Here is a 16,091-nt window from a genome sequence, read left to right as displayed (position 1 = left end):
AACTGGAGTCATCAAGGGTGTACAGTTGCCAAAACATCTATTAGTATAACCCCACTGTGGAGGCTGGTAACCTTATCAGTCTTCCTTTTTGGCTTTACTTTGCTGAGATGCTGTGTACTACTCCTGAGATTCAGAAATGGATCATTCTTTTTTGTTCTAAAGACTCAGAGTGGAGAAAAACGTACAGATCTGCTTTGTGAAAAGATGGAGAAAAGTATTTCTTTGTGGCTGTGTGAAAACGTCACACTGTTGTCTGAGGTCGGTCCATGAAATTATCATGTTCCTTACTTTAATTCTATACCCTGATTTTCTTGCAAATTATCTGGCCTCAATAATTGCTTAAAACATATATATATATATATATGTCTCTACGTGTATATTTAATGAAGAATGCCTTGAAACTCTAATTAGGGCTGCTTGACTCCAAAGCAGTTTACATATCACAGGCTTACACAGCTATCAAACAGATGCTTCTCCTTTTTTTCATTCAACTGACATTTTCATTTTCTCTGCATATTTTGAGGACTGAGCAGTGATGTGTTTTGACTCCTGAGGCTACAGACGATATCAAAATGAGGATTAGAAATGAAGCTTTACCTGTCAATTAAGTTGTTAAGCTTGTCCTCCACAGCATCTACACTTTCAAATGGCCTGTTTATTGAATTTGAAATAGTTTTCATTCTTGACCTTGTTTAAATTGAATGGACAGTTCTAATTATAATCTTCAGAGTTTTCAACTGCAACATATGGTTTGCATATAGAGTTGTGGATGAGGGGCTCTTGGCTGTTTATTGAGCTAAACCCCTGTTAAATATCTCGGGAGAGATTGGCATGTCAGGCATTGAAAGTAAGCAGAAATCGGCAGTACAGATATTGGCCGTTTTTGTCTTTTCACATCACTCTGTCCAGGAGATCTGCTCTTGAGGGACATCTGAGAAATGAACTGTGATTGTGGGATCCAGTCATTGGTGAGGATTGAGTCACCACTTTCAATGGTTGTATTGTGCCAGTCTTCACATGAAAGCAATATTTTAAAAAAAAAAAAGTAAAAAAAAAAAAAAAAAAAAGAGTCCTAGAGCATCTTTTTCCCTGATATATTCCTCCCCCGTCCCGACAATGAATTCAAATTACCAGGTTCTTTGGCAAATCAATGTTGTTCTTTCAAATCACCTGTGGCCCCCACTAATAGGGTTGCATGACATCTCACAGCAATTTATTAATATATTTATTCTCCAATAAGGCCAGTGACAGATGAGGAAATTAAATCCAGGCCTTTAAGACTTGATCAGGTGGATTGGCCCTTTCAGCGCTTACAGAAGTCTCCCCAAAAGCGGGTTGTGGGGCAGCTTGCACGGGGCATCTGTGCTGGAAGCAGCTTTCCACAGCCGCTCCATGAATCTCCCCAAAAAGCCATATCTCAGAGATGCCTCTGTCCTCTTCCCTCCTTGAAAGCAGTCATCGGGAAACGCATCTCCCTTCAGACCTGGACATAAATATTTATTACCTAACACAGACATAGTCCCATAGATGACTCTGCTGTTCAGCATTTCACAGTGCCATGGTCTCTGTCCTTTGGTGTTCTCGGTATGAAGACAGATAAACCAGGGGTGAGAGAAAGGAAACCAGACCTAGACACAACTAGAAGTCATTGAAGCTACCTGGAAAAACCTCTGAAATCTAGGGCAAGGTACCAACTACAGGGTAGAAAATTCCTCTCCGCAATGTGACCAAATCACTGGGGAGGTCTAAAGGAAGGTGACGGACTGAAAGACAGCGGATCTGGTACAAAAAGCTTTGGTTTTTTTAATGCCATCGATTTTCAGGGGAAGGTGAACAATCAGATGACTTGGAAAGTCTGTTTGTGCATGGCTAATTGGCTAGCCCTGCCAAAACAGGTGCTGGTTAAAGCTGCTTTGTCCTTAATCCCAGGTAAAGAAGAAACATAGTGGAAAACTGGCTGTTCTAACAAGGTTTCTCTTTCATTGTGGAGTCGGTTTGCAGGGACTAAATTGGGTAAGGAATCTCTTAAGCATGCCTTTTAACCAATCTCTTACCAGATGTGACATGCTCCTTTCAGTCCGGTTTGCTGAAGCTATTCCATTAATTAATTTTGTTGTAGCAGGCTTGCCTCAGACACCTGTGACTTACTGAAATTTAAGTAAGCTTCAGCAGTGATTGGAGCTAACCTGGGTGACTTTGAACCGGAGCAGACAATGGATGCTCATATAATCCATCGGAGGGGCCAGGAAAGGGCAGAAACAAATAGCTGAGGAGCAAAAATAAAAGCCTAGGAGCTCTAACAGTTCAAAATGACCCAGCTGGCTCTGCAAGAGCACATTTATCTATGCTGAAAGCTGTTTTAGGAAGGTGTTTTAACATCAGGTTCTAGTAGACCACTCGAAAGAGCTTGTAGCATATTTATGGGTTTTTGTGAAGCATAAAAAAAGCCCTAGACTAGGGATTTTGCAATTTAAAATCTCACAGCTATCAAAAATGGCTCTTTGCTGCTCAATTTGGTTCAATGAAACAGAAATACGGTTTTTATTAATACGAACAGAAATTTTGCTTTTTCTTGTTGAATTTTAGGCTTTGTTTTTGACCAGACTTTAAACCTGTATTTTTCTTTCTAGAGTCAATACAAATGTCAAACTTCCTTGTGGAAAAAAATGGACAAATATTTTTCTAGCAACAGGAGTTTCAAAATTCCTCCAATCAAACTTTCAAACCCTGAAAACTGCTTTAGTGTTAGTAAAACAGGAGAGATCCTTTTAAAAACTTCTGCTGCAAGAGCAAATTATGTCATGCTTAATAGCGAGTACATTTGTGAGTGGATTCACACCGGTTGTCAAATTACGGACATTTTCAAACTCGAGACTTGGGGAGACTATGTGAGTTAAAGGAAGCTGTGAGCTGAATCTGTCATAAATTTATCTATTTATAGCAATAACGGGTCTTATTTTATGTTTCATCTTTCATAAAAGTAATTTCTGACTTTTGTGATCAGCTTATGAATGGCTGGGAACCAAGCCTGTTTCCCTTCCTTTCCTTAAGTATATAAATTATTTAATTTAGAAACACACTAAATTAATGTGTAAAATCCGCCATGTAAATTAGTGGGGAAAGACCATATGATATTTTCACTTCATAACTCATGTGAGGTTTAAACATCCTTTGGAATATATAAAAGAGACTAATCACAGTGCCGTTACAAATAACAGAAGGGAAAGCACTGTCATACATCTTTGTTGATTTTTAAATTTCATGTCAAATAGCAAACAAGAAAGGAGTTTTTATGTCAGATGTACTAAATGATCTACAGCTGAAGAGACTAGGAGAGCTAGTCAGAGCAAGGGAGTGGTAAGCCAGATTTTTGTTAATTTATTTCCAAATAAATGTTTGAGTTGAACAGTTTATCCGCTTGCGGTAGTTTTAAATATAGCCACTTAAGGTTTCTCATTGTGGTTCTTTACATAAGACCTAGTCTTCTCTTCTCTGTTTCTCTATCACCATCATTACTGACTAATCCTCACAATATTGTATGGGGAGCAATGACCCACAGAGCTCCCTGGGTAAATAAGAGACAAACCCCTGATTTTACTGAATTTTAAGATAATGCTGCAAAGAGTAGGCTGTGCTTCCTCTTTCTGGTCATGATTTTTTGTTAAATAATTACTATAATTATTTTTAATTATAATCTGACTTTAAAAACCATCAGCATAAACCATTCTCTAAGTAAATGCAAGTAGGGTTTTGTGTTTCTCTGCGTCTGCTGGTTGCAACCTTTCTACAGTGAGCTGGGGGGATTGTGGTTAATGGAAAATGGAAACGTGTGTGTGTCATTCATTCCGATTTTATGTAGTATTTCTTAGGCATCTGGTAAAAAGGGTGTAGTTACGCTTCTGTGAAAGTCATTCGGACCAGATCCGCAGATGGTATTGTGGTGTTTCGGGTCCCTGCGTGCAGGCGATTGTTCTAGCATGTACCCCGAACATGTTTCTTACATCAGCTCCCAGCTGGACAGAAATCTTTTCATCCATATCAAGCCTCTGGTGTTTGTGGGGTGGGCAATGCTCACAACTGTTTGGTCTCTGCCTCATTTCATGTTGTTCTTTACTTGCCAAAGTAAAGAGTTTTTGCCAAAACTAAAAATAAATAAATAAAAATATATAAAAAGCATATCCTCAAATGATGAGGTCCCTACTGTCCAGTTCTGGTTTCTTTCTCTAGCAGTGCCTGGGCACTGTGAAGAGGAAATTTCTTCTCTGCTTCTCTATCAGAAAGTACTGGCTTCGAACAGTTATCAATCTGTCCATGTTTTTACAGTGAAGGGACAGAAAGCCTGTTCATTTGTCACCTAGAAGAAATGCCATTTGCTCCGTGAAGCTAGCTGGGAGGTAAACCTTACTGTGTCACCCTGTGCCTGCTTAGATCTCACATGGTGATCTTGACAAAGTGCCCTTGATGTGAATGCCATCCCTGGGATACCCTTGGCACATCATCTCTCTTTCCTTTCAGGATTCTCAAAATGTTTGTGCCATCATTGGCTTGGCCAGCCCAAAGAAGAGAACTCAGGTCTGCAGTAGAAGCTGTATTTTAAATAACCTTACACCTTTCATTTTACTAAAAATGTGCAAGCAGGAAAAGTGTGCAATAAACAATGTTAGAAGACTGTTTAATCTTGTACTTTCAAAGAAGCTGCACACACGTGCACAGAAGGCACGTGAAAAGCGATAAAAGTTGCAAATAATGACCTTATGAAGAATGCAGTGCTTTAAAAAAGAAATTGAATTAGAAGGATAAGCAGGCTTGCCTTTTGGTATTTCCACAGGCACTTTGAGATGTGAAGTGGCAGCTGTCCTACACCAGAGCCCAAATATATGCGTATGCCTACAGAGGGTTATGGATGCATCATTGCAGACCTATGGGAGAGCGGGTGATGTGTTAATCGTGGGAGTAGTTACTGCAGAAATTTCTAGACAGGTTCCTTGGAAAAAAAAGGATTTAAAAGCAAAGAGGACTTAGGATTGCATGAAGCGCCTGTCCAGTGGTTAAAACAGGGACAAACATTTCTAGGTCCCTTTGGAGGCCCGTGACCGTTCAGGTATTTGTTATGTGCAGGTTTAAGGATGTACCCCGTTTGCAGTATAAGCACAAGTGCCTTTGGCAACACCAGCTCCCCTCTGTTCGGAGGCATGGGAGCTGTGGCTGCAGCCTGCTCTTGACCTGCAAGTGGTACTGGGCTGTTGCAAGTGGAGAACTTAAAAATTGGGAGTTGAATATCAGCCCCCTTGCTTATAACTCTGTCTTGCACAATATGGCCAGAAAAGAGAGGAAAGATCATAAAAATAGAGAGGATACTGCAAACGCTCAGCCTTACTGCCATCAGAACTCGGTTGTTTTTTCTTTCAGGGTTTAGTTTTGCATGTTGTTTACGTTTCTTAATGGTTTAAAAAGCTAAGCTGTTTGTTAGCAGGGATCTGGCAACATCTTGAGGTTTTTTTTTCCTTTATAAAAACATGATTGCAGGTTCACTAATTATCTGTGTTTAACACTGCTGTCAGTTTATTTTTAAGGAGCTGATTGATCATAGCTGTTCCTAAACATTTTAGTAACAATATGAAAAAAGCCACTGATGTGATGACCCTGAATTCTGAACAAGCAATCCCACAGCTCTGTATTTAAACAGGTTTTGGGCAGGGAAATCGAACTCTTGCCAGCGTGGCCCGTCAAATCAATTGGGGACAAACTTCCTTGAAGATTAGCAGAGCCCCATTCAGGGGTGTGGAGGACTTTAAGATCTGTAACTTCATCAGTAGGATTTGCCCTTGGAAAGGGCACAGTGCTGGCAGCGGGTTGTGTAATTGTACACCGCATTTTTTTTTCCCATGTTTGGGACTTGAGATGTGCATCCTCTCGGGATGGAGGAAAGGTCAGTGTGCAGTCATGATGCGCAGAGCTCAGTTCTAATGCACAGACCTCAGAAGCAAGGGGAGCTAAAAAAGGTGCATGTCATGGTGGCTAAAATAATTTACGTCCTGGAAACACGTAGGATTGACTTTTAGCTTGTATGACTGACAATAAGGTCATCCCTGCCAGCTTGTTCCCAATGAAAAGTGAATAAACGGGGACACAATCCCTGAACGTCCTGGGATACGTGCTGCGTACAGACAGCATGGAAAGCAGAGACGCCTTCAGTGGGAAATCCCACTAAAATGCATCTCTGTTGAAATCTTTCACAGGTGAAGAGGACAATATTCACGTACTGACTCTGCTCTATTCACCCAGCAGCATAATCCCCTTTGTGAGATAGCCTAGGGACAGCACACTCTTCTCATTTCGCTTCTTGCCTCTTATCTTGGCGGATTGCTCTCCCTCTGTTTTGTGGGAATGCATGGTCTGACTTGTGATAAGCTAGCCATAAATGGCTTGAAATTCAGGTTATTCAGATAAGCATCCTAAATTGTAACTATAGAAAGTTGAGCACGTAGGTGTTTCAGTTTGATCTGCAGTGAAAACTAATACAAATTTAATTATAGGGTATTGTTAAACAGGTACAATCTTCCATGATCCCATAATATTCTAGAATTCCAATAGAATGACTTCATATTTCTAGAATATTTTTTATATTTTTATAACTTTGTAATTCTAAAATGATTTTATATTTCTATAATTATTCCCACGTAGAAAAAGAAATGGCTACTTCTGTACCTGTAACAGCATAAGTTGTTGTTTTCCTGGTATATATGTCCTTTACCAGTATAGCAATTTAAACATAAAAGTCCACATAGGTTAGAGTTTTAAAGCTTTCAAGTGGAGTTCAAGCATTTAGATTAGTGTCGACTTTGCACGCTGCTCCCCAGACAAAATAATTAAGGCATTTTTCTTCTGTAACTGGGGGCAAAGTTGTTTCCTGGTCTTGAGATGTAGGAGACGTTGAAAGGCAACTGTGCGTTGCATTTTTCTTGATTATATCTGTAGTACGTGACGGAATCTTTCAACATATAATCCTTAAAATATTGATCTTGTAGAGAAAGCCTGAGACTAGAAGGGATCGTCTGTCATCAAACCTGCCGCTCACGTGGCATCCTGGGAAGACGGTCGTGGAGTTGTGTTGCAGGCTCATTGATCTCACCCCTGTTTTTTCCCCACTTGCTGCAGGGAGTCTTCGGGTGGGGTTAGGTATAGCTTATATATACAAGTATTTTAGAGTTTTTTATTTTTCATTTAATTATATTGCCTTTCAGCAATATAATTGCCTCATGGCCTTTCGGGATGTGCCAGCACAAAGGAAATGCCATTGAAAGAAGACCTGCAGTGGGTGCTGGAGCTGCTGGGTGTGGAGCTTCCCCGTAAACTAGGTCACTTTAAACTTTCAAATAGAGACTAACAAATAGAGCTAACTCCAAGTGCTCATTTATATTAGCTGGACTATTTTTTCTCCTTTGTAAGTGCTGATATCCTAACTTAAAACTGTATTTGGTATATTATAGAAATTCTGCAGCTGATAGTAGCCTATAAAATTAATATATTGAAGCTCCCAGTATTTGAGTTTATTGATGTATAAATACTAGAACATGCTGTACTATATAGTTCAGCTGCTTCCTTGTTATATTTTTCTGAGCCTTTTTGCCTATTTTATTTCTGTGATACTCAAGGCAAATAGTTTCCTGGTTTTGATTTCATCCTGGCATTTTTCAGCAGGCTATTTCTTAACAGTATAGAATTCAACAAGATGAGTAACATTTTCTGTTTACTGTTTATATTAAAGAAAGCAAAACTTCTGTTTTAAAAAAAGAGTATTCCAGATGTCTCCAGGCAGTAGGAAATGTATGTAGTATACAGTCTAATAGAACAGCAAATATAGCAGAAGGATTAAAAAGTGGCGCACGTTAGCAAATGGTCTGAATTTAAACACTAGTCAACACCAGGACTTCATTTTAGGTGAGTGAAATTCACGTGTGAAGTATTAGAATTTAACTTTATAAATGCATTTCCTTAGAACCAGGACACTGTGCATTTCCAAGTCATCTTTAAAACTTCCTTTTTCATTTAATTTTTATTAGATTTTCTAAAATGGAATACACATAAAAGCATAAAGAAAATGTAAACCATGAAAGCTAAATGCAAAGCAGATATATCAACAGCAAAAATATGAAAGCCAGACCCCTTGTTCCTCAAGTGCAATATGGGGGGGGAATGTCTTTGTGTTGCTGTGTTCTGCTCCGCTGCTGGCTTGCTTCCCCATAGCAGCAATTGCAGACTTGCCTCTTGTTGCAGCCACTCTTATGTCTTTAAATCCCAGTCTCCTCATCCACACCCGCTTGGGTGGGTAAATCCCTTAGATGATTTGAGAACAGGATCTAAAGAGCAATTAAATCAATGGGAGTCTTTAATGTTGATGGGGGGTTCTTTATAGATGCCTGTTGCAGGAGGGAGGTTTGGCTTTGGCTAGAAGAGCGTGTCTTTGGTGGTCAGGATAATTTGGTACCAGCCTCGCTCCTGGGTGAGATGGAGGGAGGTGGAGTTGCCATCCCTGGGAGCTGTTAAGGAAAGGATGGACAAATTCTAGGCAAACATCTACCAGGTGAAATTTTGTCAGGGAGTGGACTAACTGACCCTTATTTCCAATGACTCCTGTGTTGATTTTTAAGGTAATGGCGTCAACATGCCAATCAAATGCTATTTACAGTAGCCCGGTGTTGCTGATAAGGTGCAGAAACTGCTTATGTGGTACTTTCGGAAATTCAGTTTGTGGGTCTGTTTTAAACCTTCACCTGTTTACTTAAACGGTTCTTGATCTTTTTTGTCCATCATTGTCCATCATTTTCAGATTAAACATGACAGCAGCATTCTCAAGCTGTTTTAATGCTAGTTTCCCTCTTCATTTGACTGAACGTAATCCTCTAAAATGTGAAATATGGAAAGATACCTGCTTAGGTTCAGAGAAGGTATCATCAGGAAATCCCATCATTTTTCTGGGAGGTCATCTGAGAAGATGCTATGGAAAGTTCAGGTGAACACAAGGAAGCCCAGAGGTGTGAAGAGAGTCACAGAAAACATGGCATAAAATCATCATTCTTTTTAAATGTAATGTCTAAGCTCTCTGTGTATTCAGTGGTTGAAAATGTAATGTTGATTGAGAGCATGGGTGCTGCTCTTGCATGGCTTTTTTCCATTTATGTCAGTTGTATGTGCTTGTACCCTCAAGAGCACCTGCTAATAGGATTACAGGCCTGATGCAAGAGGAAATCTTCATACAGCAAATTTTTACAAAAGCCAAAAGTTTGACCAGTGACACCTAGAAGCTTAGATGTGTTATCTTACCCTAATTCTTTCCCGGTATTTTTCTCTTGGCCCCAAGGAAACAGCTGTGTCACAGATCACTCTAATTACAAGGGCTTCAGAAGTAGAGACTACAGAGGCAGTGCCTGCGGGAACATTGAAAAACACCATAAAATTTCAATTTTCTTTGCTCTGTTTACAGTGCAGAAATGAAGTAAACAAAAACCCAGTCTGAGTGTAATGGTTGCATTATGTATGAGCTACGTGCCGTCCAGGAGAACCAGGGTATGTCTTTGCTGAGGCTGTCTTGTAATTCTCGTCATCTGCTTTCCTCCTCTAGACGTGGATGAGTGTGCGGTGGTGAATGGTGGCTGCCAGCAAGGCTGCGTCAACACGCACGGCTCCTTCCACTGCCAGTGCCAGGCGGGATACAGGCTCCATGCTGATGGGCGCACTTGCATAGGTAAGTAAACATTAACAAGCTCTTCACATACTTCAAGACGTGTTTTTCTCTGCTAAACCTGCCTCTGCATTAAGTGCAAAGGTTTGTAGACTTCCTCAGTCTGAGTTTTGCCTAATTCACAAAGGATGTCAGTATCCCTTCCAGTTCAAGTAGTTTGCAAGAATTCAAGTGTTTCTAAATTTGTTCTTATTTTGAGAACAAAGCGGTGATGGTGTCCCATGTTTCTGTGATGCAATCTTGTGAAAATTTCTTTTGTTTTGCAGCAGGCATTAAAGAAATAGGGGGTCTTCATTTCCAGTGAAAATGGGTTTTCCAATTCAGAGCGTTTTTTCTGTGTGTCACATCCCCCTCCATGTTCCAGTCGTGCCCTGGGGTTTTCTGCCCCCATTACTCTTCCTCTTACTTAGGCTTTTTGCCTGTTTTTTCTGAAGAGGTACAAGCAACAGATAGTAAATCTCCTGCCCACAGGTGTCTGGCAGAACGCTGCTCTTCCAACCAAGCAGTCCCAAAGTGCAGCTTGTGTCTTCAGTGATGAAGACAAAATAAAAGCTTGTGGTTGCCACCCTGAAGTTGGATTTAACCTTACAGTAGGTGACCATCTCAGTCAGACTGCCCAGACTGGGACCCCATAGACTTTCCCAGGTGGTGGCATGAGCAGAGGCAGAAGGTTATCATTTAACTGGGTTGAGGGGTGAGATGATGAAGTCAAATCTCTGCAACTGCACTACAGTGAGCAGAGCAGAAAATCCTCTTGGGGGGATCAAGAGCAGAGGCCAAATTTGTGAATTACTAAGATGCATTTCAGAATATGGTGCTATGGACTGGTAGCTAGAGAGGGAGCTCTAAAAGGCTAATGAAATATTTAAGTATGCACTCAGAGGTCTTCTCTGGTTTTCAGAGAGCACATGAAGAGAAGAAGGCCTACCCTTCATCTCTTCTCTTCAGCCTTTGCTGTGTGTTGAATTTTTTAGGTAAAACAGTAATGCAGAATTGTCTGCTTGGGTCTGTTTTACATTTTAGTTATTAGGCACAGTGAGAAGTATGGATGGGGTGGGCTGAAAACTCTCCTCCAAGGCATATTACATGAATGTTTAGTTTGTGCTAATCGTTTTAGCTCACGCAGGAGGTGTCAATGCATGTGAAGCTGAGAGTTTTGAGCACTTTTCCTGAGATTCTGCTCATGGTGTGGGCTGATAATTAGGGTGCTATAGATTTGCAAAAGCTCCTTGTTCCCACAGCAGTCCTATGCCCTTTGATCCATTCCTTTTTCTACATCGGTCTTTAGAAGGTTGCACTGCTCCTGTGCATCAGAGATACATCTTCATCCGCTGCAGTCCAGTTTGTAACATCTCCGTTACAACTGATACCAAATTTCTCTTGCTCAGCCAGCAAAACCCGTGCTGTACTCCTCCGTGGCACACCCAAGCAAAAGATAACACATGAAAGCCAACAACAAAAGAAGTTGCAAACCAAACTGATTGCCTTTTTTAAATTAGTATTAAAGCTCCCATATTGAAGATCTTCAATTCATGAATGCTTGCTTGTAGATGTGTTCCCCTTTCTGCTGACATCAATTATAGAGCATGGGCTGGCTGCAGGTCTCATCTTGGCAACTGCTCTGCTAATCTGAACGATGCTCGCAGTTGTACTGACAGACATCTACCGTTGGTCAGAGGAATCCCATTCCAAGAAACAGGCATTAGTAAACAGTAAGAAAAGGGTGGATGTGATCCCAAAGGCTATACCTTGTTTTTCAGATTTGGGTGAAAAGCCACTGATTTACAGCATGGAGTTACCCTATGTATGCTCATGTAAAGGAGAGCACCGTGGAGCTCCACAGTTCAGCCCGTGACACAATGCCCATTTGTGTGCTTGTGGAGAGGATTAGCGGCAGTTCTGCCATTAAAAATAAACCCTGTGTTTCTTAAGTTGGACTCTGAGCCCTGAAACAAGTCATGCAGAGTTAATTCTCCATGTTGCTAAAAATAATAATAATAAAAAAATATACTGTCCTTGTGTTGCATTTAAATCGGTACAAATGTCAAGTTGTTGAATTCTGCAAAAAGAATTAAAATGTTCTGTCATTTGGGAAGAAGAAAAGGATGTCATTTGTTTAAATTTAAGCCTGATTTTAGGTAATATGAGAAGAACAGTCAAGTATGGTCAGACCACATCTGCAGAGGAAGTTCACTCACAGTTTGGTCATTGTCTCGGTTCTTGCACAAAGTCCCTTGGTTGTGCTTAACTTCAGCCAAATATGTCATCAGTTATTTCTGGTATTATCACAGCAATAAATTTACTGATGCAACTGGAACACAAGATGTACCAGTGCTCAAGCTGCGGGAATAATGTTTTTTATTTAAAGAACATACCCTTTTAGGTTTGTTGGGTTTACCACATACAGAGACTTTCAGTGTTTTGGTAATTGACTGCAATTAAAAGTACAGTGAAGTCCCAATCTTTTCGTGATTATCTTAGTTACAGAAGGAATGGGTAAGGAAACACTAGTGTGATAGAAAAAATTAATGTAAAAGCAGAGTGGTTCATAGTTAACTAGAAACACTAGTGTTTTTCTGTGAATTAAAAGAGAGAAATTAATCTCTCTGATCAAATCTGACCAAGGAAGACCCAGAAGTGAAAAATGTGATGTCTAGTTACGTTAACTTTCTCTGAATAGTCTCATTTTAAGCTGTGGTGGAGAGGGAATTTAATTCAAAAAAGGACTAAAGTGGCTTTGGGGACAAGAACGAGATAACTGCATGATAAATGCAAAAAGTAGGTATTATGGTAATTAAATGAATTTACCTACGTAATATGTAAAACCTTCGGTGGACATAGAATAGTAAAGTTTTCTCATGGCACAAATAATCAAGAAGCTCAGTCTGGAGTCGTCCTAGCTATGAACGTTATCACAAAGCAAGTTTTCATTTCACAAATGTAAGTATTCACAAGAAGTTATTAAAAATACTTAATACAATGTTCAGTTCTGTTTGCAGTATCTCAGAAATTATCGAGGAGAAACAGAAATAAATCCTAAGATGAGAGACAGGAGGAAGTTTCAGAGAGAACTGCTATCATGATAATGGATATACACAATACTGAGCAGAGGATATTGAGTTCTGTTTCAGCTGTTTGGACAAGACACCAAAATAAATGGATATAATAAGCTTTCATGCTTTGGAGCACAAGACAGTTACTAATCGATGAGGACAGAGAGAAGCATTTCCTATAAACCAGTAATCCACAAGTGCCTAGCATTGGGATTTGGGCACTAACTACTTGCGCTGACCGTTGGGGATGGAGAGTTTGCCTCTTCTGCTACATCGGTCTATACAGTCAGTTTTGAGCACTCATCCAATCAAGAAGTAAACCCAATAATGCACCTCTCTTTGACGTAGTGCAGCTAAGCAGCAGATGTAGCATTTCAAATAGGCCTTGCATTAGCAATAATATTTCTTTTGTGGGTACATTAGAGGATGCAACAATCTTTCCCACATACTACAAATAAAAGGGATTACGTTCTGGAAATGAGGTGTTTGTGGAAGGTGATTATCTCGGCTGCAAAAATAAGAAACAAGCATCCCTTTAGACAGGCTTTATCAGATGAACCCAGCCCAGGTTTCTGTTACGTTCATTCTTTCCACGTCTTCTTTTTCTTTTTGGCAACCCTATGTTTCTGGGAGCCAAAGTGCCAAAATCACTTGAGGGGAAGCAGATTTTGCAGCCTAGATGGCTTGGAAGTCTCCCATACATAAGGCAGTGGATCTGTCTTCTTATAAGATATTCAGCCTACATCTGAAGAGTCAAAAACCGGGGGGGATAAGCTACTTTCTCGTGCGATTGCATGGAAGATTACTGAATGTCTGTCACAAGGTCTTTCCAGCGAGTCTGGTCCTCCTACCACATCATCACAGTGTGTTTGGGATCCTGACTAACTGCTGGTGGTCCATCCCTCCACTGCTAGTATGAGCCTCAAAATACCATGGTTTGAAGAAATCTGTTTGTTGTTTGTTGTTCCTCCTGCTCTCATTAGAAACTTCTCGTACTCAAAGGCAAACAACTTCTAAAATGGCTTGCTTTCTTCAGTGATAACTAGTGTGTGAAAGTAAAATACTTTCTTCTTGAATCTTTTGATGATCCCCAATACTTTCTGCCATGTCAGAATCTCATCTTTTTCAATGCTCCTTTTCTTTCTTAGCTTTTTGGTCCCACAAATTTTGCTCAATATCAAATTCATCTTTAAATATATGTGCCAGACTGAACATTCACTACAAGTTAGGTAATTAGAGTAACCAAAGGTAACACTGTCCAATTTTGTTTTGTTTTGTTTTTAAAGCCTTCATTGTGTCAATATAATGAATTTAACTTCTTTAGAGTTTAACCAACTGATGTCTGGAAAGCAGAAACTCAGGCAGAGAATATGTTTCTTGTAGTATCAGGCTGTGTTTTTGGATTGATGCAAATTCATTGTCTTCACTGGAATTTATTCTTGTTTGAACTCCTAGAAGTGAAAGCAGAGCACAGTCTTTAGACCCCGATTCATCTCTGGTGCCAGCTGTTATCTTTGAAGTCTGCCTTATGTAGAAAAGCTGTTGAGATGCGGGTTTTTATGGAGACTTTCACACACTAAGGCTCTTAATAGAGGAAGTAACAAATAAAATATCTCTACAAATCTATAATCTGTTTTTCCACATAAGTAAAAGCACAGTATGTCTGACATTACATTTCTTGTCATTGATAAGGTGATGGAAAACATAGGTTTGAAGAGACTGCATGTTGTAACCCCATGGTTGCTACGTACACATCTTAGGGTTTTTTTGTACAAATATGACCAGTATTATAAAAAAAATAATGGGTTGAGAAATGTATATTTCTCAACCATCGGCAGATCCTTGTCTTTCCCTCATGTTGCCTCCCACTGCCGTCCCCCTTCCCGCGCTGCTGCCTCCCTCCTTCGGCATCGCCAGGCGTTACCCCCAGCCGCTCGGGCAAAGAGCCAGGGCCGGTCCCATACCGCTGTGCCTGTCAGGACTCTGCAGCGAGGCTGGTTTTCTACCAAACTTTTTAAGAGTAAAATCTTTGAAAGCGGAGGTCATGCCATATTTTTGCCTGAACCCCATGCACGTGCTCAGACCTCCAGCTGTAAGCCCCTTTACAAGACATGCAGTTGGACTCGTGTCGTGCCAAGTCTCCCTTTTTCTGATCAAAGATGCATTGCCGGCACCTGGCAGCACGAGCCCGATTCATCCTGTTCCTTCCCCGGCAGCTCTTCTAATATTCAGTCTGACACCTCCTCGCACGTAGCCTGCACGATGCCTCAGCAGCAGGCATGACAGAGCTGGCAGTGGATGCTCAGGAGTAATCCCTCGATCCCTGGCTGCTGGCAGAGCCCCACCGGTGCAAGCTCTCGACACGGGAGTTCACGCCTGTCCCCTTCTGGCTTCGAAACGTCCAAAATTCTCGGTACGGCAGGTTGCTTCTTATTTCCCCTTACATCCAAATTGGCTTATGCCCAGCAAAGGAGGGAGAAAATGGCACTTTTAAAAATCAAGATGTATATTCTGTCGCTTGGAGCCTAAGGCGTTTTTCATCTTCTGAAATATTTTCATCTTATTTGAATATTCTTGCTGAAAAACAGGTCTTTGGATACAAATGTGCAGCAAGCAGGGAAGCTTTGAGTGTATCGGGTCTGCCGTCTCCCGTGTAGATATCGAGCTGCTTTCAAGTTACCTCGCTAACTGGGCAGGAGGTTTGCAGACAGAGGTGGAGATCAGAAGCCAGGGTCAGGTCCAGTGTGCAGCGAGGTGTCTCCTGGCTACTGCTGTGCATGCAGCCATGATAATGTAAAAATTGGCTTTTCTTTTTGTCTTTTCAACACATATTTGACTGCACAAACTAAGTATTTGTTAATGGGTAGCGTAGGGTGAAGTGCATCCTACAGCAGCTTTTGTGGCTAATGTTTTCTTAATGTCTATTACAGATAAATGAATTAATATGAATATTCCTAAAATAAATATCAAAGCTTGTTGCTGACTTCGCTGCGCCCAGAGTTTCCTGCCTTCCATGAAGGACCAAATAGTCTTCCCAGCTACTCATGGAGAACATAATACATCCCTGCTGTTAAAATATATATAGATGCAGTCATGCACACGCTCACACTTACATACGTACAGCACAATAACAGGTTCAAATGATCTATCTTATTTTTATATGCAGTGTGTGAATAGCTGTGGGTGTGTGTTAACGTATTTTGGCAGGAGGAGAAATGTTTCTCCAGAGGCCAGGGATTTATGTTGAACAAAAAAGAATATTAATTTGTCTGGGTAAAAGAAGAAACATCTTTAGA

At 40.6% G+C, this 16,091-nt stretch overlaps 1 protein-coding gene across 5 annotated transcripts in view; it reads left to right on the top strand.

Annotated features, from left to right (window-relative positions):
- LOC128149374 (multiple epidermal growth factor-like domains protein 6) overlaps nucleotides 1–16,091 on the top strand; it is a 202,392-nt gene that overhangs the window by 124,702 nt on the left and 61,599 nt on the right. For all 5 annotated transcript variants that reach the window (XR_008237622.1, XM_052804504.1, XM_052804505.1 and 2 more), the window contains one exon: nucleotides 9,623–9,745. Coding sequence is in view for 4 of the 5 variants with exons in the window: in XM_052804504.1 (XP_052660464.1) it covers nucleotides 9,623–9,745 (123 nt within the window). In the remaining variant the exon portion in view is untranslated. The remainder of the gene's footprint in view (nucleotides 1–9,622; nucleotides 9,746–16,091) is intronic.

This window comes from Harpia harpyja, chromosome 12, assembly GCF_026419915.1.
Source record: "Harpia harpyja isolate bHarHar1 chromosome 12, bHarHar1 primary haplotype, whole genome shotgun sequence".
In the NCBI taxonomy this organism is placed as follows: Eukaryota; Metazoa; Chordata; class Aves; order Accipitriformes; family Accipitridae; genus Harpia; species Harpia harpyja.
Note: the sequence above shows the minus strand (reverse complement) of the source record. Positions and strands in the feature narration are given on the sequence as shown.